We start from the raw sequence: 21,937 nt of genomic DNA, 5'->3' as shown, positions 1-21,937 counted from the left end.
TACCTTCATCTCACCCCTTCCACGATTGGGCAATCGTGCAGGGTGTGAAGTGTTTGTTTCACAGGTGATCTGTGGTTTGTTTAAACAGTTTCATTGCACGACTGTGTAGAGTTGTAGACCGTGCTAATACTCTCACAAAGTCAGCCTTTTTTATTGTTTTTGTAGACATTGACAGATTATTAAGATTTATATAAACATTTTTTTGACAAGCTCGATAGCACAGTATGCAGTGACTCCGTGGATTCATTTGTTTCTCCTCCCTAATATGGGTGTATTATTGTTATATTATTCGATATTATTATTAGCTCGCTATTTTTAGTAAATCGTGAAGGATTAGTAGAAGAGAGAGCCTTTGCTGCCGGTTTGGATGAAGTCTTTTTTAATAATGAATTAACGCACGATGTGTAACAAAAACAATGTATAACATAAAAATAAAAAATAACGGTAAATTAAAAATTGATATAAATTACAAATATACAAGACTGAAAGTAACTGCTTCTCAAAAACTGATAGGCGCTCCAATAAATCGTATTTTTTGAAAACATTTTTATATACGAATTACATATTTATAAAATATGAATAATATTTTTTGCCAACGACAATAATAAAAAATATAAATAAATATAAAAGATCAAAAATAAAAATATATAATTAAAAAAAATAATGATAAAATATGAATAATATTTTTCGATTTTACCGACATAATAATAAAAAATAAGAACTGGCTAATTAAATAAAAAATAACGAGTGCAATTAGAAAAAAAAAAAGAAAAAATAATAATCGCAATTTGAGGATTTGAATCGTGCCGATTTCCCACCTGAGCTATTACAACTTTATTACAGATGCAAAATTTACCTTCGTATTCTAACGATATTGTAGCCAGTTTTTCATTGTCTAAAAACTGGGATAAGACGACATTTTACTAAAAATGAAACCTAGCTAGATTTATTATCTACCCCGAAATCCCCTGCATACTAAATTTCATGAAAACCGTTGGAGCCGTTTCCGAGATTCAGATTATATATATACAAGAATTGCTCGTTTAATAGTATTAGATTTACACTTTACATATGAAAATATTTATCGAAAAAAAATGTAGCTCTATCATTCGATTTCGGTCCGTATCGGTCATTGTTACCTACATACAAGAATTAAGTTGTTTATCTTAGGATCAGGCGACCGTGTGTGTACGTCAAATATATTTATTTGATAAATACTCATTATGGATTTTGACCTTTTTTTGATTTAGGAGTGGTTACTGTTTCAAGTCAACAAGTTTTAAAATTAAGTGCAGCTTATTAATCGATCGTCGTTTATTAACCGATTTTGATAATTCTTTTTTTGTTGGGAAGGAGATATCCCAAGGGTGGTACCATAATATAGAAACTAGGATCTGATGATGGAATACAGAGAAACCCTCGAAAATCGTAGTGACAACTCGTGCGCTTGTTATTTTTTTTTTTTCGTCTACTTACTAGTCGATGTAATTGAAGTCGGTTCTTTTTCGTTTGCGAGCAAACATAATTATTGAAGTTACACTTCTTTTGGCGCGTTAGATAAAAATTATGAGAATTAATTTCAACAATGCGCGCGCGCACCCACACCGTCACAAAATACCGACACCCTGAAGTTAGTTAGTTAATGAAGAGTTAGTAATGTAGAATTAGCTAGCCAATGAAGTGCGTATTGTGTTACGTTATTAGGCAAAGGCTTATGCGCCGGTCGTTGTGTCAAGTTTTTGATAAAACTGCGTACGTAAAATAATCGTTACATTCGTGGTTATTAGCTTCGTAACTAGAGACTAAAACCGATTACGTTAAATAACGCCCAACGCTACAATGAAGTATACCTTCTTAAGTGCGTGTATATAAGTACACACAAACTTTATTTTATTAACCGACTTCCAAAAAAGGAGGAGGTTCTCAATTCGACTGAATTTATTATGTATGTTACATCAGAACTTTTGACCGGGTAGACCGATTTCGACAAATTTTGTTTTAATCGAAAGGTGGTGTGTGTCAATTGGTCCCATTTAAATTTATTTGAGATCTAACAACTACTTTTCGAGTTATATCTAATAATGCGTTTTTACTTGACGCTTTTTTCGTCGACCTACGTTGTATTATACCGTATAACTTTTTACTGGGTGTACCGATTTTGATAATTCTTTTTTTGTTGGAAAGGGGATATCCCAAGTTTGGAACCATGATAAGGAAACCAGGATCTGATGATGGGATCCCAGAGAAATCGAGGAAAACTCTCGAAAATCCGCAATAACTTTTTACTGGGTGTACCGATTTTGATAATTTTTAATTTAATCGAAAGCTGATGTTTATCATGTGGTCAAATATAAATTTTATCGAGATCTGATAACTACTTTTTGAGTAATCTTTGATAACGCGTAGTTACTTGACTATTTTTTCTTCGATCTACGTTGTATTACTCTTCGATGTAATTGAAGTCGATTTTTTTTTCGTTTGCGAGCAAACACAATTAATTGTCGATCGACGTTGAATTACTCGTCGATGTAATTAAAGTCGGTTTTTTTTTCGTTTGCGAGCAAACACAATTATTTTATAACTATCTATTTAATTATAATAATAAATTAAAATTTCGGAGAATGCATGGATATATAAATTAATAAATGTTTATAATTGGTGTTCTTACTCATTCACGCAAAAAGTTTAGTAAACACATACCTATAATGTATAACTATATTTTATTATACGTATATTTAATTTGAAATATTTATTTTCATATCTCTATCTATACATCAGGGAGATCTAAGTAAATAAACCTAGAGTAAAATATATATTTATTTTTTCTTGTAAGTAATTTTTGACAAAAAATATAATAACTTAGAAACGATCTGTAATTTTAAAAAGTTATTAACAACAATACAATACTGATGGCGATTTAATAGTATTAAGATATTAATTTATTAAAAGTAAAATAAGAAATATAAACAAACACATTGCTTATATTGTTAAAGCATTGTGTTTATTATAGTTTGTAAATTATAAAAAAGCCCTTCATTACACGTACTTATGATTAATAAATGCTGTTTTATAAATACATATCTTAAGACAGACTTAAATAATTATATTTTATAACAATTCAATACAAGTACTTACGATTCACAGATGTATCACGTTTCACTAAATTCGCACAATCTTATCAGTGTAATCGCGATTAACAAAGAAGAACTAAAATGATACAAGTAACAATATATTTTACCATGTTTATATGATATTATTTTAAAAGTAACGACATTGTATTAGAATTTATTAGTATGTATGAATAAGCACGTCATTTCTGTACCGGGGTCTGCACACTACTGGCGTCTCCGTCTGGCCATGGCCAGTAAATATATAGGTATGTAATAAGTATTAAGTACTATCTATGCAACTGGATGTGCGTATATATACCCACACGCCATAATACCTACATTTTGTTACTAACTGACTAACTGACTGACTCATTTACTGTAACATATGAGCTAGCTGATATCTTTAATAATGCTCATTTCGACATCTCTAAAACAACTAAGCTCCGACAGACGTAAAGAGCAAGTTTTTTTATTATTATTATTTTGATTGGATAATAGTGACTTGGGGACTATAGTATATATTTAACTGGTTTACTCGTTAAACTTCGTACCGCCACAAAATTAGCTAATTTGTCAAAGTTCAGTAACCAAAAATTAACAGAAACTCAAAAAATTTACGTAATTACATTCTCTATAAAAATACATACAAATGTCAATTTTCATTTAGTCCCCTATAAAAGTAGTAAATAACACAATGGAAATTTATGAAATATTAAATATGTGCCCTACATTAACCGTACGTTAAAATTTGTTTGTTGACAAATGTTTCATTTCACGTGGGCTGTTTTTTTTTTTAATGCTGGATTGAATGCATCCTGTTTGACAGGTACGTACAGTTTGTTGGGAAAACAAAATCGATGCCTTTAATACTTTCTTTGCAATTTATTTTTACTTTCTGACCTTTTAAGCTCAAGGAGTGGGTTGCTATAAATATTTCTAAACCAAAATTAATGAATCAAAATTACTTAATTTTTTTATATTGAGTTACGCTAGTCTAACTGCTCCCTAGCTCTTGTAACGATGGGTTTGGTGGAAGCTCTTATCTAATGTTAATGTTTACAATTGCCCACACATGCACCAATAAATCTACATAATATAACGATGATTAAATATATTTTAATCGTATTTACTAACGAGATTGAATTATTTTTGACTACGAAACACTTCACTTTTTGTATAAAAAATTAAGTGTTACTAGTTGACCCAGCGACCTTTGTACAGCCATTTCCCTTTTTACGTAAAACCTTTAACTAACTTCAAAAAAAGGAGGAGATTCTCATATCTACTATTTTATGTACATATAGGTACGTTAACTCAGAACTTTTGACTGGGTGGACTGATTTCGTTGTTTTTTTTTTTTTTTTAATCCAAAGGTGATGCGTGCCATGTAACCTATTTTAATTTAATAGATCTGACTAGTGCTTTTCGAATTATCGCTAATAATGCATATTTACTTGACTATTTTTACGTCGATCTACATTGTACTTATACCTCATAACTTTTGCTGGGTGGATTGATTTTGGTAATCTTTTTTTAATCGACAGTCGGTGCTTGTAGATAGAGCAGTAGATAGTTACATCCTTGAAACTTATCGATACTGCTTCACCGAATTTGCAGATAAATATATTTATTTGTTTATTATTGACTTTACGTGGCCGCATAAGCTTCTATCAACTTAATGGATAAGGAGGCTTTTATTCACCAGGGGGATATTTATTGCAACAATAAAGTATAGGTCGCGGTACATAAGTTGAACAAAAATGTCTGTCGTTTGCACAGGTACAAGGTGAATGCTCCACGAACCTTTACGTATCCCCGAGATATTCAAAATACATTATAAAATATATTCTAGTGTAAATTTGTCAACACAGTGGGATAGGTACTCTATTCCAAGTAAATAGCTTTGGGAGCGATATTAGATGTATATAGGATATTAGGTTTTATTACTGTAGCACTTGAATTGTGTCCATCTTTCAAGGTTAAGGATTTCATTATTTGAACTTCAAGTTCAAGCATACGCTTGACCTTCACAAACATGTCTGTCTATTTATTTATTCTCTCTTAGTTACTAAATGAAGATATCGATCACGAAATTTTGTATTTTGATTCATTAGACTCATTTTGGATTTGAACTGCAATTCGAACATAAATTCGAACTACTATTGTAACTTTTATAAGCCAGTACGATTATTTTTTTTAAACAAATAAAGATGTTACTGTAGTTTGACTTCTTAACTATTACAAATTATATAATAATAGAATATGTTGTGTCATGGGACACCAGGTAGGAACGAAATTCCTTCGGATAGTATAGAAGCAACACAATTTGAAAAAAAATGTTGATTTTTATATATATATTCTAGTTATTGACTTTTTTTTTAAATTTTGTTGATTGGTTTTTTAATTAAGTACATAAAAGTATTTAGGAAATTAAGTATTTTAGAAAATAACAAATACCGTAAAATAAAATAAAGCAAACAAAATAATAATAATAATAATAATAATTCAAACTATTAAGTGAAATAAATAAACATATGTCTTTATTTATTTTTGTCTACAGTATAAAATTATATAAATAGTTAAAAAAAAGTTTAATTTTAATATTTTAGTTTTACAAACGTCATATTATATTACAGTCGTGTGACTGATATTACGTCACTTCCGTTATATATTTTTCTTACGGTTTTAGTATCACATTTTTTCAGTTCGGTCGCCCAGCCAAACGTCAAGCCTGCCGTAAGGAACTTCGTTCCAATAAAAATAAAATATTGTGTAACAGGACATAATATCTCAAAAAATATAATATTTTACGAAGTTTTGTATTTTTAAATTCATATTTTATGTGTGTTTTGCCTTAAAAGCAACCTTTCAAAGCACTGATGTAGACAGTGCTACATGAAATGTAGATTGACTATATAATGAACATCGTGTAATAATTAATAATAAAGAAACTCTCGGTTATATTATTTTCTTTTGTAAAATATGTAAAGATATCAAATATCATTTTTCTTTTTGTCGATTTAAAGTTGGATGAAGTTGAGGCATTATTTTAACACAAAAGTAAGTTGTCAATGAAATAGTCAAGCAAGTCAAAACTTTCTCCTTTTTTTCCTCTCGATTTCTCTGGGATACCATCATGAAATCCTGGTTTTCTTATCATGGTATTGGAATATCTCCTTTCCAACAAAAAAGAACTATCAAAATCAGAACGACGAAGTTATTCGCTAATATACATAAAAAGTATATATATACAGTCGAATTAAAAAACCTTCTCATTTTTTGAAGTCGCTTAAAAATAAAAAAAATAATAAGAAGAAGAAGATTATTATGGAATACTGTACTGTGTTACTCGCTAATACTTCTAAGAACTAAGATAATCTATGAACAAATACATTGTCAGTAACAAAAACTTTATGAAGCTTGAATTTTATATAACAAACACATTACTATTTTCAACAATTAATCTTTGTTATAATCGATTGTAGTCAAAACATTCTGACTCTTCTGAGAATTATATTTTCAAGCATATTATATTACGTTTGTTTTGTTTATTACAGTTTAGAGTTCCGTAAAGTTGACAAGAAAAGAGTACGAACAAGATAAGAGGACGTCACATCATTGAATATGCAGTTCACATTATGGTGGAATGTGTCCGAAATGAAGATATTCGAAATCATATGCTGCAAATAACTCAAAATTTTAAAGAGGTTGGAGGTTGTAATTCAATTTTGGCGTATCCTCTCTCAGAACCGGCTAAACTATTGTACAAGATTGTAAACATTGGTATGAGACGACGACCTCATTAATTTCTTGTATATAAATGTGTGATGTTCCTATGGAGTGGCGTAGTCCTTATAGACTAAAACTCCTTAATTAAAGGAAAAAAAAAAAAACAAAAAGGTTGGTAGAGTTTTCGTAGTTTGTACAGTTGTTAGGTGGCATCCAACTATTTTTCCCCCGATTATCCCCCCCTCGGTTTAAATTTCAGAGATTTAGTGAGATTTCATTGACCCCCCTCCCCATTTTGAGTTCACGTAAGTAATGGATGCCCCCTTAAGTAGTAATGGCTGTTAAATTAAATGCATATATATAAGGTTACCAAAGACGATTTCATACAAAGTTTTCTCTCAGTCTTCAAGTCGATTTTATAATACGCAACATAATGCTTCGGAACACTGTGTATGCGTCCGATTTACACTTGGCGGTTTTTTAGTTGCGAGCTCACAAACAATGTTAATGGTCCTATAAGTGAGGCCTTATGTCTATTTAAGAAGCTACTTAAAGATTTTTACCTAAATTGTTAGTGAAAAGCTGGTCTGTGTTAGTAAGTTTACTCGTAGTTATTCGTAAATGTGCTGTCGATAATTATTCAATTATATATATATATATATATATATTGTTTAATATTATATGTATTATTTGATTTTAGGATCTACTTTGTTTTTGATTTTCTGTTTTGCCTTTTAATAACCCTAGTCTTTTTATTTTAAAATCTCCTCTACCCCATGGTTGTCTGGAAGAAATCGCTTACCTAGCGATAAGACCGCCTTTGTGCATAATATTGTTTTGCAAATTTTATTTTTAAAGATGTATGTTATGTTAGCTTGTAATATGCACAATAAAGTATATTTCTTCTTCTTCTTCTTATGTCTAAATTAGCAAGGAAAGTCTCGATTGTAGGGCTCTGTGCAAACATTCAACTTTATAACAACATTAATTTAATTCTAACCACAAGAATTTGTGAGTATTAGTGGTGAAGTAATAAGAAATCTTTTGACGTGATAACGTCTTATACTTAAATCGATGAACACCAGCTGCACGCACGAAAACGTGCCACATTCCGCCGGAGCCTGAGCGTGCCAGCTAGAGCGCGGAACAAGCGATAGAGAGGCACGATCGGTCCAAGCGTTGGCTTTTAACACATTTCTCTCTTCTCGCGTGACGTTAGAGCTATCAGTTCAAAATAATTCAATTCAATTCATAAAAGTATGCAATTTTTCATCAATGTTTCTTTGTGACGTTATCACATAAAACTACCGTTCGTACACTGACTTTACAGACAACCAATCTTTTTAAATATTTTTTTATTTACAACACTGAATGATATTACTGAGAGAAAAAGGTCAATCGCGAAAGACGCTTGAACTCAATATCTCTCCCAATAACTTCCCTAATTATCAGGTTTTTTTTTTGTTATTCCTCCTATAATTACTAATCACTAGATATAAGTAAGTGTTGATACTGGGTGGGCACAGTTAGTCCAAAAGTCAACTTCATTAATCCTTAAACAGTTAACTAAAAAGTTAACTTTGATAATCTTTAAAGGGTTAAATTTTCGAAATTTTAACGCCAGTTAAAGTTAACCGTTAAAAGTTAACCCTCCAAACATAGCTAAGTAAATAATACAAAAACAACAAAGGACCAGGACAAAAAAGGAAGAAGAATTAAACACCTTTATTTATTTTTTTGAAATCTTTTATTAATTTTAACCTTTTAATTATTATTATAAATCTTAATCTTGCATTAGGTGTATGTTCCCCTTCATGAAAATAAGCATATTAAAATTATCATCCGCCAGCAATGATCGTTTAGCCCGGAAAATATCTTTGCCTGTAGAAGAAAGACGCTCTACTGCAGTCTGCAGCACTGGATGAGATCGTAGTGTTATATTTAATAAAAAGATTTAATAGAGCTGGTTCACCTAGAAAATCCGCATCTGTAAAAGATTCTTTTGACTTTGTGTCTAGCCAAGTTATAATCAAATTCTGAGCTTTGGTTTTCAGGCATCTTGGCTTTGGCTTCTACTAGACCTATTTTCTTCACACTGGGTAACAGTGCTGTAAAAATCATTTCCTTCTTCTTCATTATTACTGCTACAACTGATACTAATTATCCTATAATAGTCCCTTTCTTTAATTAGAGCCTCCTCGACTTTTGCTTTCATATGCTTCTTTACGTTATGGATGAGTCTGCTGTCATACTTCTGCAGCCACACTAGTCGAAACTTAGGATGGGAGGCCGCAGCCAGCTTGCATGCTTCATCTTTCAAATCTTTTTTTTAATTATTATTATTCCTGATAACAGGGAATGCCCTGTACACAAGAATGCACCTGCTGGCCAAGCTCTTGTAGTTTGATCATAGTTATAGCAATTGTTGGCTGCAAGATACCAAGGAATGCCTGAACGTTACCTTGTATTAAATAGAGTTCCCTAGCAATTACGATTAGTATAGAGTAGGTAAAGTAAATGGTTGAATTGGCTAAATAAAAAAATGTCACGAAGTTAAGTTTAAGTAAATTATGTTATATGGATATTTACCTTTATAATATATTCCTTCATGAAAGTAATGTTTGACTCGTCCTCGCCGAACCATAGCTGTATAGTGTGGAGCATAATTCAAACAAAAAAAAATGACGATATAAACAAACGACTAATGTAACCGAACTAATGGACTAAGTTAAAGAAAGTTCAATTTAACAGAAGTTAACAAAAACGTTAACATTTTTTGAAGTTAACTTAAAAGTTAAGCCGTTAAGCAACGACGAGTTAATGCTCACCTTTGGTGTTGATATAGTTAATATATGTGTAAACATTCCTTATTTGGATTTGCACAATAGTAAAGATCATTTATATTTCCTAAATAATAGCTTACAACTGCTCAATTTAATAGTTTTTTACACACCTTAATTAAATGGATTTCATAATTTTATTAATGTTCGTATTTTCCTTTTTATAGTAAATTAAACAGCGAATAAAATTGTGCGGGTCTACATTTTGTCCAAAGTATAGTACCTATCTGCTCTCTAGTCTATCTATGTTTATATAAATCTATATTTAGTAACGCCTACATAATAAAGCTAAACCTATTTACGTATTTTATCTGTAGTCGCGTTTTTTTTTCTCGTACTCTGTAGTTTTTACCTACTGCACCCCAGCCTGCAAAATAATGATATTTGTAATGAAAAAATAGGTTTTCAATCATTCGTCACTGTTTGTGTGTATGCGCAGCTCTCACTTATTATATAAACGTTAAGTTTGAACCAATTTAACGTTTATATAATAGAATTATTTATATGTATTTAATAATTAAGGAAAGTGGAACCGTTCTTGAGCAATTTTAAATGCAACTTGAGTAGTTTTCAATACTGAGCAATTTAAAATATTGTATACATATATCAAAAGATATAGGAGTTTGAAAGTATTAATAAATTATTTCTTTTTCAACAACTTTATTGAATTTAAATTAAATAATTTAAGGTAAACAATTTTAAAGGACAGCGTAGTTGAATTAAGCTATTGAAAATCTATCGATTAGTATTTTTTTTTTTTTTTTTTATTACAAAATATTATTTTGCAGGCTGGGGTGTCTTGGTCTTGCAGTCATTCTGATCGTTTAGTGGAACGCACCCAAAAGCGTAATTTTGTAGCACAGACAAGTAGCCTAGTTGACAATTTGACAATTAAAATTTGTAAGGACACGGTAGAAAGTGATCCTATCCTTCTCTCTCTCATTCTAAGCTCCCCACCACTTTCCACTACAGTCCCTTCCCTTAAAAAGTATAAACTCCACAATCCAGACTGGCATTCTTATGCCGCATCTGTTGATAGCATGTTAGATTGTCTTCCGGATTTTGTAGATGATAAAAATATCTTTTTTTATTACAACCATTTCTATAATGCTCTCATTTCTTCAGCTGACAAATATTTTAACAAAATTAATTTTAATAAAAAAATTTACTACCCTTCCACTCCCTGGTGGGATGAGGAATGTAGCTTTTTGATAAGGGAAAGAACAGAAGCAGAACAAGCGTACACACTATCTATGACTGTTGAAAATTTCATCAAATATCGTCATATCGAGGCAAAGTGTAAAAAGGTTTTCCGTAAGAAGAAAAAAAGTAGCTGGATTAAGTTCTGTGAGTCCCTTTCCCCCAGATCTCCCGCACATATAGTTTGGTTGAATCTTAAGAAATTTCGTCGATCCATTAATTGCGCTAATCCCACATCCAATGATCCAGTGGCATGGCTTAACGATTTCACAGACAAACTCGCCCCTCCTTATGTTCCTTTCAAGGACAGCTTTCCAACTCCCATAATTCCGTCTGTTTCTAATACTATGGACGCACCATTTTCTTTCGCTGAATTAGAATGCGCATTGAACGGCCTTAAAGACTCTACTCCTGGGGAAGATGGTGTTCCCTATTCATTCGTATTAAATTTAAATGATAAAGCTAAACAAAATTTTCTGAATATCATTAATGCTTGTTTCACGACAGGAATCGTCCCGCAACCTTGGAAGTCACAAATAATTATTCCAATTCTGAAACCAGGCAAAGACCCACTAAATTCTAATTCATATAGACCCATTGCTTTATCATCCACTTTGTGCAAAATTACTGAACATCTTATCAAAAATCGACTGGAATGGATAGTGGAAAGCAGAAAAATTCTCTCGCCCTTTCAATTTGGCTTTAGAAAGGGTTTGAGCACCATAGATAGTTTGAGTATTCTATCAACAGACATTCGAACTGCTTTTGCAAAAGGTGAGTTCCTGGTAGGTATTTTTCTTGACATCACTTCTGCATATGACAATGTACTGCTTCCGGTGCTCAGGCAGAAAATGCTACAACTGAGTATTCCTCCGAGGATAGTGCATTTCATTTACAGCCTGTTGTCTTGCAGAACCATAGTGGTTAAACACCAAAACCACTCTTTACTCCCCAGACTTGTCTGGAAAGGTCTACCCCAGGGCTCAGTCCTTAGTCCTCTGCTGTACAGCATTTACACTCACGATCTTGAACTGTCTGTTAATAGTTTTTGTAATATCCTTCAATACGCGGACGATATTGTCCTGTATCGTAGATCAAATTCCCAGGATGATACTACTTTTCGGCTAAATTCTGCTTTGCACTATCTTGACCAGTGGCTTTCAAACCATGGCTTATCCCTTTCCGTCCCTAAAAGCCACGGAGTGGTGTTCACAAAAAAGAGGAATATCCCGTCCTTTGATTTGTATATTAGGGGTCAAAGCATTCACTTCACGGATAAGGTCAAATTCTTAGGCATTGTTCTCGATTTCAGACTGAGCGGATTTTCTCATGTAGACTACATTATTAAAAAATGCGAAAGAAACATTAATTCCCTTAGAGCAGTATCAGGTGTTTGGTGGGGTGCCCACCCTTACACTTTAAAATTAATTTACAATGCAATAGTACGAAGTCATCTAGATTATGGAACATTTATCTTAGACCCCTTTAACAAAAGTGACTCAGAAAAGTTAAATAGAATTCAATATAAATGTCTAAGAATTATTGTTGGTGCAATGAAATCTACACCAACAAATGCCTTACAAGTAGAGTGCGTTGACCCTCCTTTACATCTCAGAAGGAAATATCTGTGCGATCGTTATGTCATTAAAACTCTCCAAATTTCTTCCCATCCCTTATGGTCTCGACTAAACGAGCTTTCCCTTCTTTGCTCCAATAGTATGAGAACCCTCCCATCCTGCCTATTAGACAGCTTTCTTAAATTCACCAGATTACCCCATCCTCTAGCATCATATCCCTCTAACCCTATTTTTAATACTTCCTATCAAGCTTTAGTATATCCCCCTCCCGTCATCACAGATCTTGGTCTAGTTAAAGGTGCATCTGATACAAAAACAAAGTTTCAAGAAAAGACGTATCAAAATTGGTCAGACTATCTTCACATCTATACAGATGCATCAAAGCTCTCCCCAGATAGTTGTGTTGGTGCTGCCTGCTGGATTCCTAAATATAAAATTGTCCTACAATTCAAATGTCCTCCTCATTCGTCAGTATTCACAGGAGAAGCTGTGGCACTGTTGGAGGCAATTTTATTTACACTTTCTCATAATATTCCAAAATCTGTAATTTTTAGTGACTCACTAAGTTCCCTGTTAGCGATTAAAGCTAACCCGTTTCGTAGTAAATTAAGAATTTCTATCGTTTTAAAGATAAGGGAGGCTTTACTCTCATGCTATCATAAAGGCTTAGAAGTTTTACTGGTATGGATCCCTGGCCATTCTGGTATTCCAGGTAATGAGACTGCAGACTCTTGTGCCAAGTCAGCGGTTCAACTTGGCTCATTAGAACATTTTTGTAACTCAAGTCAAGACCTGCGATCGTTGGCGAAAACTCATCTGGACAAATCCTGGACTTCATCATGGGTTGAGTCAACATCGGTTAAGGGAAAACACTACTCTGTCATTCAGCCTAATATTCCAAGGCGCCCTTGGTTTTTTCTTCATAGACATGCCGACCGCTGGGTAACATCAACAATTTGTCGCTTGCGCCTTGGTCACTCATGTACTCCAGTGCATTTAGCAAAAATTAGGGTGCGTGATCACTCACTGTGCGAATGTGGCCTCGACGAAGGTTCAGCATCCCATATCCTTTTCAACTGTCCCAAACTCCTTTACCCTATTTATGATGTCCTTCCCCCTGAAATCCCCCGTCCTGTAAATATTGTTTGCTTATTGATGCTTGTATTTAGTCCTCATTGTACATTCTTGTGTAGATATATCAAACGTAATAGAATTAAATTGTAATTAAATTAGGTGATTGTTCTATTATTTAATTGTTTATAGTGTAGATGTAAATAAATTATTAAAATATTCTTGTTTATGTATATAGTATATTTAGTGCTTGTGTTGTTTTAGGTTCATAGTTTGATATATAATACCTACTATTTTGGCAGTCTTCAAAATTCTACTGAGGTTGCTACCTCTAATTCACCGACCAATCTCCGTCGTGTCTTCTCCATCTTACGTGACATTGGCGAAATCATCTGTGCTATTCGGCACTAGTGAAAGCCATTAATTCTAAATTCATTCATTCATTCGGTAGAAAGTGTCGTGTGGCATGTTAAAAATTATTTGATGTAGAAATAGTTTAAAATAGTATTTTGATATATTGTAGTGATGTCAGAACACGTATTACCGGCAGAAGAGCCGATACGATTTGTTGCCCCAATTATTCAGGATAATCCAACAGGATGGGGACCGTGCGAAATGCCGGAACAATTTAGGGACATGCCCTATCAGCCATTCAGTAAAGGCGACCGCTTAGGCAAAATTAGCGATTGGACTGTCGTACAAGACAAGAAGTATCAAAGTAAGAAAAATTTGCTTTGCTTGTAGTCGACTGTTTGTTAACATATTTTTTTATTTGAGGTTATGACTTTCATTCAATGTTGATTTATACTCAAGCTAGTTTTTATGTACTCTACAATTTATTAATTTATTATTCTCTAGATAAGTATGCCTCACCGTTTGGCGCTGGTTCGTCATACGCTTACTTCCACGATGAAGACGAAAGTACGTTCCATCTGGTGGACTCGACAAGAGAGCAGAAGCCACCGTACCAACGCGGTCGCGCTCGAGGCCAGCGAAGCCGTGGTGCGAGAGGTGCTCGTACTCCGGGTGGCATGACCACCCTGAATAAGGTGAATCAATAGAAATCATACAACTAAGATGGATCACTCAAAATCATAAAACTAAGCTAACTAAACTGAGGTAAGGCAGAGCAGGAAATTTTCTGCTCAAAAAATGGAGCAGCCCTACGGGGGTAACCTAGACCTTATAGAAGACCACAACTAAATAATACGTTGTGTTCCTGTTGGTGAGTAAGATGACCAGTGCTCCTAGGGGAAATTGGGGATGTGGTTGGCAACACCCTTGCAATGCTTCTGGTTTTGCAAACATAATAAGCTACAGTAATCGCTTACCATCAGGTGACCCGTACGCTTGATTGCCGACCTAGTTATAATAAAAAAAAGCTAGGGACTTCCTTCCTGCTTTGCTTTTTCTAAAATGATGTCTGGAACAGATTGTTTCTCTATTATATATTGTTATTTTGTTTATTATATAGAACACAGAGTTTTAATATTATTTTAAATTGATAAACTTCACATGAAACTGCTATTCTGTCACTAGTGCTGAATTATTGATGTTAAACTGTGTAAATAATTTTGTTCAACAGCAACGTGACCGTAAACTAGGCAAGAGATGGGGCCCAAGAGGAGCACCTATGAAAATTCGTGATGCTTCGGTTACTGTGAGACCAACTTGGGTCACGATAGAAGATATGGACTTTCCACGTTTGGCTAAGTTATCCTTACCAGGAATTAAAGAAGGTACTGTTTATAAGGCTTATTTTCCAGGGTAATTTTTACTACCTAATATTTACATTCTAAAAGGTGTATGATTAAGTAAAAATTCTTATATGATTAAGTATTTTTTTTTTTTTTTGTGGAGCTGATTCACATGGTATTAGTTATTGAAATAAGGTTTTCATGTAAATGTAAAAACAAATATACAAAAGAACAGCACAGTATATTATGCTCCAACCCATGGACTGTAATGGAGAAACACCAATGTGGGAATTTGCATGCTTTTTATATACGACGAGGGTAGCAAACAAGCCTATGACTCATATGGTAAGCCTTTACCACAACTTCAAGTGCCTGCTATACCAGAAGAATCTCAAGAATGTTGCCAATCCTACCCCCAACTCTCCCTAACTATGACTGCCTTACTCACCACAGGAACACAACACTACTCGAGAGCAAAATTATTTGGCAGCAATTTGACTAGCCCGTTGGCACAGTTTGCAGTGGCCCTGCTTTCTGTGCCGCGGGTTGCGAGTTCGATTCTCGCCTGAGTAAGGGTGTAATATTTGTATTCATATATTTATATATCTATTATTTCTATGTATGTTTATAAAAAATATATATATATATAGTTATAACAGTCGGCTGTTACCTGTAACACAAGCATTAAGTTGCTTACCATAGGAACAGATGACCGTATGTAAAAAAAAAATTCTGAAAGGTTGAAGTACCTGCATATTCGGGATACTCAAGATTAGTAGCACCTGCAAGTTGATAGCTCATATTGTGATTATGTTTTATTATGTTTAGGTGAAGACATTGTGTGCTGCGGTACACTGGAATACTATGACAAGGGCTATGACCGTGTCAATGTGAAGCATGAGAAGCCTCTTCAACGAATTGACCGCATTTTCCATACGGTAATTTGTTTAATATAATATTTGAATATTTTATAATGAGTTAAGATTTAGAAAAGTTTAGTTGTACTTAACTACTACATAAAACTAACTACTACATATGATTATACTAAACATTAGGTGGCGTTAGGTGTATTCCTATATTATTTTTATAAAAACTAACAGTACTGTAGTTTCAATGGAAATATATGATATTTATTTGTTTTTTAATTTTTGTCTAACTTGGGCTAGCTACAACAAGTTTTATTCAACTTGTATACTTTATTATCCTTTTGTGATATTTGGCTTATCATTAAAAAAAAAGTAAAACAGTTGCAATATATTGACTGAATGTTACAACATATTTCGGTTCGAATATCAACCGCTCTGGTGTAGAGGTGAATGTAGTCGCCTAAAACACCGATGGTTTGCAGGTTTGATCCCCACTTGGGATGGATATTTGTATTTGTACAAATATTTCTTGTCCAGTCGGGAAGACTATCCTTGTGGGTCTCCCCACCGTGTTTCGGAGAGCTCATTAAGCTGTCGTCCTAGGGAACATATCCACCAACCTGCAGTGGAGCAGCGTAATAGATTAAGCTCCAATCCTTCTCCTACATGGAGAAAGAGGCCTATGCCCAGCAGTGGGGTGTTACAGGCTGAATACAGAATATCACAAAAAAATAAATACTCACTATACATTTTGTTATGTAATATGAGACATTTTAGTTATAGTTTTAGTTGCATTGTCAAAAAAACAGAATATAGTAACCGCAAAACTATGCAATTACATAATATATGTTTTAAATATCCTAATCTGTACATCAAGGAATATAAAATGTCAATAAATTATTAAACATTTTTATTTTAACATATTGCACTGAGTATTTTCAACTAATACTATTGATTTATTTTGATGATCGATACACATCATCAATTGAAAAAATAATAATATTTATTGAAAACATACAGTATAATTACAATAAGTCGTAACTTTATCAGGTCACAACCACTGATGATCCTGTAATCCGTCGTCTCAGTAAGACTACTGGTACAGTCTATGCAACTGACGCCATCTTGGCAACTATAATGTGTTGCACTCGCTCTAACTACTCATGGGATATTGTCATTGAGAAAATTGGTAAGTAGACATTGACTTTTTATTTAAGTAGTAACAGGCATGTGCCCACTTCACTGTAACACTACATACTTTTGCTGAAAATTTTGCAAATTTTTATTCAATTTGCTTAGGGCTAAAATTATTGTAGAAAGAGTTTTTTCTCTGACTTGTTTTACGTATCTCTGTCTGAAAAATTATTATTACAATAATAAAATATACCCAATAATACTCGGGAATAGTGTATCTTTTTATTGGAGAAAGAATTTTCTAATTGGTGCAGTAGTTCTAGAGATAGTTCCTAACACCTACAAAATCACAACATTTACTACTTTTCGTTAATGCAGTTTGTAGTGGCCCTGCTATCTGTTCCGCAGATTGCAGGTTCGATTCCCATATGAGTCTGGGTGTAATATTTCTATTTATATACATATTATTTTTATGTCTATCTGTCAAAAAATATATTTACCTATAACAGTCGCCTGTTATCTATCTACACAAGCATAAGGTTGCGGTTGTTAAAAGATATTTATTTCTTTATCTAAATTTTGTAGGTGATAAGCTGTTCCTTGACAAGCGTGACAATACTGAGTTTGATCTACTGACTGTCAACGAGACGTCAGTAGAGCCTCCAGCAGATGATGGAAACTCCATCAACTCACCGCGCAACTTGGCCCTAGAAGCTACCTTCATCAATCATAACTTCAGCCAGCAGGTTTGTAAATAATTTAAAAGTGATGTTTAACAACAATGACAAGAGTAAATTACATTTGCAGTCAGGTTAAAAAAAAAATCATTATTAATTATTTATTAATTACATCATCACTTCAGCCTATCGCAGTCCACTGCTGGATATAGGCCTCCACGGGTTCGCGCCAAAAATGGCGTGAACTCATGTGTGTTGCCCATAGTCACCATGCGGGGCATTCGGGTTGGTGACCACAGAGCTGGCTTTGTCGCACGGAAGACTGCTTTAGTCGAAGTGGGACTAAAGATTAATCAAAATAATATTACAATTAATAAACTTAGAAATTAAAACAATGGTGCATTGAAAGGCTAATACGGGAAACTTGTAAGGTGGTCGCCTGGGAAGCTCCCATCAGTTTGGTACGTCAGCATATTCGCGGTATTAGGTTTATGTAACTAGTACTACTTACGTTATTTGTAGATATTGACGATTTTAATATCCAGAGTTATAATATTTTTAAACAAATTATGGAAAAATGATAAAGATTAATTCTAAAAACTATACTTTTGGGTCAAGCTTGTTCAACTAAAGTACTTAGAGCGATTTAGCAGAATCTTTTTTTTGTGTTATATAGGTACTGAAATCTGGTCCAAATGAACCCAAGTACAAGTTCCCAGAACCAAATCCATTTGTGTCTGAAGAAGAAGAAGGCGAAGTGGCGTCGGTCGGCTACCGATACCGCAAGTGGAACCTCAACAATGGTGTTGTAAGTATAAGTTGTATTTATGATGAACATGCTGCTGTATCGAGACAAAAACGAATGCTAAATATTAATTCAATAATAATCAATGATTGAGTCTTTCCTAATATTACACAATAATATGACATTTTCATCAATTTCTACATTTATACATCACAGCCTCTTGTTTTATAGTCATTAGCTTTTTAAAACAAAGAAATTTTTTTAATAAATTTCGCAGTATCCATGCCTGTTCAAAAACATATTCTGTCTCCATCACAGGCACCTGCTTAGTAAAATTGTGTAGTGTGTTAAATCAGTACTTGGCTTTCTATAAATTAATAATAATAATAATACACTATTGTACACCAAAAAATTATATTGTTTACAAATATACTACTTTATATGTACGCATATCTGACAGGATTTTTATAAAGTAAATATTTCATATTTTCTTATGTAACAATAAACAGGTGCTAGTAGCTCGCTGTGAACATGATGCAGTGATGCAAGGTCCTCAAAATGAAACTCAATTCCTGAGCATCAAGGCTCTGAACGAGTGGGACTCAAAGCTCGCGAACGGAGTGGAGTGGCGTCAAAAGCTCGACACTCAACGTGGAGCGGTGCTTGCTAATGAACTCAGGAACAACTCTTGCAAGCTTGCAAAGTGGACCGTTCAGGTATACATTACTTTATTTAACTACGTTTTAAATTTTTCTCATCATCACATATTAAATATTGATATTCTTAATACAATTTATATGACCTTGATAAACAAGATTTTTTTATAATTATTTTTATAATAAGAACTGTAAAGACCCGAAATTGGCTTTGTGTAATTATAATTCTACTACATATAAAGTAGTTAAAAAAAATCGCAACTTTAGTATGATATATCAAACTTCTAAAGAATACACTACTAGACCACAATACTGTTTCTGGTGTCACAAATTAACATCAGGTGTATAATTGCATCTGTTTCTGGTATTTTAAATTTTAAAAATATTTTCATATTTTATTAATAATATAAAATCATACAGAATCGTGACTTTTTTTTAAATCTTAACAACAATATCTCTAATTGAATTTATTTTCTAAGATACCTTTTAGATAATGATAACCAATATAATGCATCTATATAATTACAAGCTTCGCCTTACGCGTTTTATCCCTAAATAGTTTTTCTATCTTTTGGTCATATATCTATATACAAAATTTTAGTCAGATTTATTCCGCCGTAATAACGTAATTTGGTACACTTCAGTCTGTACCTCACTCCTGGGCATAGGCCTTTTTCCCCACGTAGGAGAAGGATCAGAGCTTAATCCACCACGCTGCTCCAATGCGGGTTGGCGGATATATTACCTACTATGAGTAACAATCGCTATCAGGTGTAACAACCGGGACCAACGGCTTAACGTGCTCCTCAAAGCACGGTGGGGAGACCCACAAGGACTGCACAAACACCCAGGCCACGGCAAACATCTGTAAGGCCAACACAAATGTTCGTCATGTGCAGGGATTAAACTCAAAATAGACACACAAGCCAGTGCTGTGACCGTTGCGCCAATGCGTCGTAATTTAGTAACGAACATCAAAACTTTTTAATGTTTAATGTTTGTAAGTGGTCCATTAATCATGTGAGGCTCGAATCGGTATAAAATAGCAAAATATTACAAGGAGAGGGGAAGAGGTAATGAGATATCATGTGCATTAATTTTTCGTTAAACGTTCGATTTGTAAACAAAAAAATACCAATACACTGCAACCTTAATGTCTATTTAGAAATTTGTATCATGATACTTACTATATCAAAATTTAATCAGATTATACCTACCGATTTAAAAGACAATTTCTTGGAAATTTCAATTTACTGTGCGCAAAAATATACATGTGATTTTTGGGTTTGGGTGGGAGTAGTCTAAAACCTCATCACAAATGTGGGTAGGGGCCTAAAAAGTTGCTAATAAACATGACGTGATTAGTAAAGCACTAACAACGTTGTCGAACGCTACAGGCGCTGCTGGCGGGCTCGGACCAGATCAAGTTCGGCTACGTGTCGCGCGCGCAGGTGCGCGACAACTCGCGCCACGTCATCCTCGGCACGCAGCAGTTCAAGCCGCACGAGTTCGCGGCGCAGATCAACCTGTCCATGGACAATGCCTGGGGCATCCTGCGCTGCATCATCGACATCTGCATGAAGCAGAAGGACGGTGAGATGTTCTCGCTTTATGTCTTGGTTCTGGTTGACTTCAAAAAACCTCTCCGTTCTCCCAGTGGAAAAAATCTCATAAACCTCATAAAAACACAGACAAATGCTGAGTTATGAATGAGATTTCATAACTCGGTATATTTTTTATTTTTTGTGTTACCTCACAAATTTTTAGTTGATGTACTGATTTTAATGATTTTTAACGTCATTTAGCTTCATTAAAATTTGAATGAGATCTGTTTTTAAAGAGGAGTTTTAAAATTTTCTCTGTGTATTCTTAATGTGTATTGTACTACACTTGTTGATGTAAATTTAAATCTTTTTTATTTATTTATGGTATATAAATATTTTATATTTAAGGGTTTTCAATGGTTATTTGACTTACGTCATTATATATTTGATTTCAGGTAAATATTTGATTATGAAGGATCCAAACAAGCCTCTGATTCGTTTGTATGATATTCCTGACAATACATTCGAGTCTGACGGCTCAGAGGAGAGTGGGGATGAGCCTGTTGAGACGCCGTTTGCACCGCTGTACTCTTACGGAAACAATAAGAGGATTTAGTACCACAACCACAAATTCAGTACTACAATACTGGTATAATTATACTTTCCTGTAGCTCTTCTCTTAAGTAATCAGTATGTATTCCATATTTTTCAGAAAATACAACCATTTTTAGTAAATTTATGTTTTTTATTTAACAAACTTCAAACACACAAACTGTATCGCTATAAAAGAAAGGTAAAAAATATGATTTATATGAAAGTTATTAAGAAAATGATCACAATTTTCTCAATGTCAAATCATTGAAAATAATGTTATTCTAAAAGTGCTTTACAATAATTATATCATAAATTTATTTATAATCTATCGGTTTATCGGCATAAGGCGTTTAACCGATTGATGTGTGAAGATGATTATATAAATTTAATAGATGCTCTGATAGTAGAGAGATGTACTTCAGCATTAAGTCGAATATGTACCTAGTGACCTGTTGATAATATCGACAACACTTGAAGTCCAGTTAAACTCGAATTAG

General features: G+C 33.5%; 1 protein-coding gene across 1 annotated transcript; it reads left to right on the top strand.

Annotated features, from left to right (window-relative positions):
• Positions 1-14,052: 14,052 nt before the first annotated feature.
• LOC123656835 (eukaryotic translation initiation factor 3 subunit D) lies at positions 14,053-21,581 on the top strand. Its single transcript, XM_045592454.1, has 10 exons — positions 14,053-14,245; positions 14,386-14,576; positions 15,113-15,266; positions 16,053-16,162; positions 17,141-17,279; positions 17,810-17,970; positions 18,578-18,709; positions 19,156-19,362; positions 20,700-20,895; positions 21,302-21,581. Exons 1-10 carry the CDS (start codon positions 14,053-14,055, stop codon positions 21,460-21,462), a joined length of 1,644 nt encoding a protein of 547 aa, XP_045448410.1. The 3' UTR covers positions 21,463-21,581.
• The last annotated feature ends 356 nt before the right edge of the window (positions 21,582-21,937 follow it).

The sequence above is a fragment of the Melitaea cinxia genome, chromosome 10 (assembly GCF_905220565.1).
Source record: "Melitaea cinxia chromosome 10, ilMelCinx1.1, whole genome shotgun sequence".
Taxonomy (NCBI): Eukaryota; Metazoa; Arthropoda; class Insecta; order Lepidoptera; family Nymphalidae; genus Melitaea; species Melitaea cinxia.
The sequence above is the reverse complement of the archived record's forward strand: the minus strand, read 5'-3'. Positions and strand labels throughout refer to the sequence as shown.

What these genes read in the sequence shown, in the direction of transcription:
- LOC123656835 (XM_045592454.1), top strand. Translation starts at nt 14,053, where the DNA reads ATGTCAGAACACGTATTACCGGCAGAAGAGCCGATACGATTTGTTGCC. An exon ending in CTTACCAGGAATTAAAGAAG is followed by an intron (nt 15,267 to 16,052) that starts GTACTGTTTATA and finishes TATTATGTTTAG; the next exon opens with GTGAAGACATTGTGTGCTGC. An exon ending in CTGCATGAAGCAGAAGGACG is followed by an intron (nt 20,896 to 21,301) that starts GTGAGATGTTCT and finishes ATTTGATTTCAG; the next exon opens with GTAAATATTTGATTATGAAG.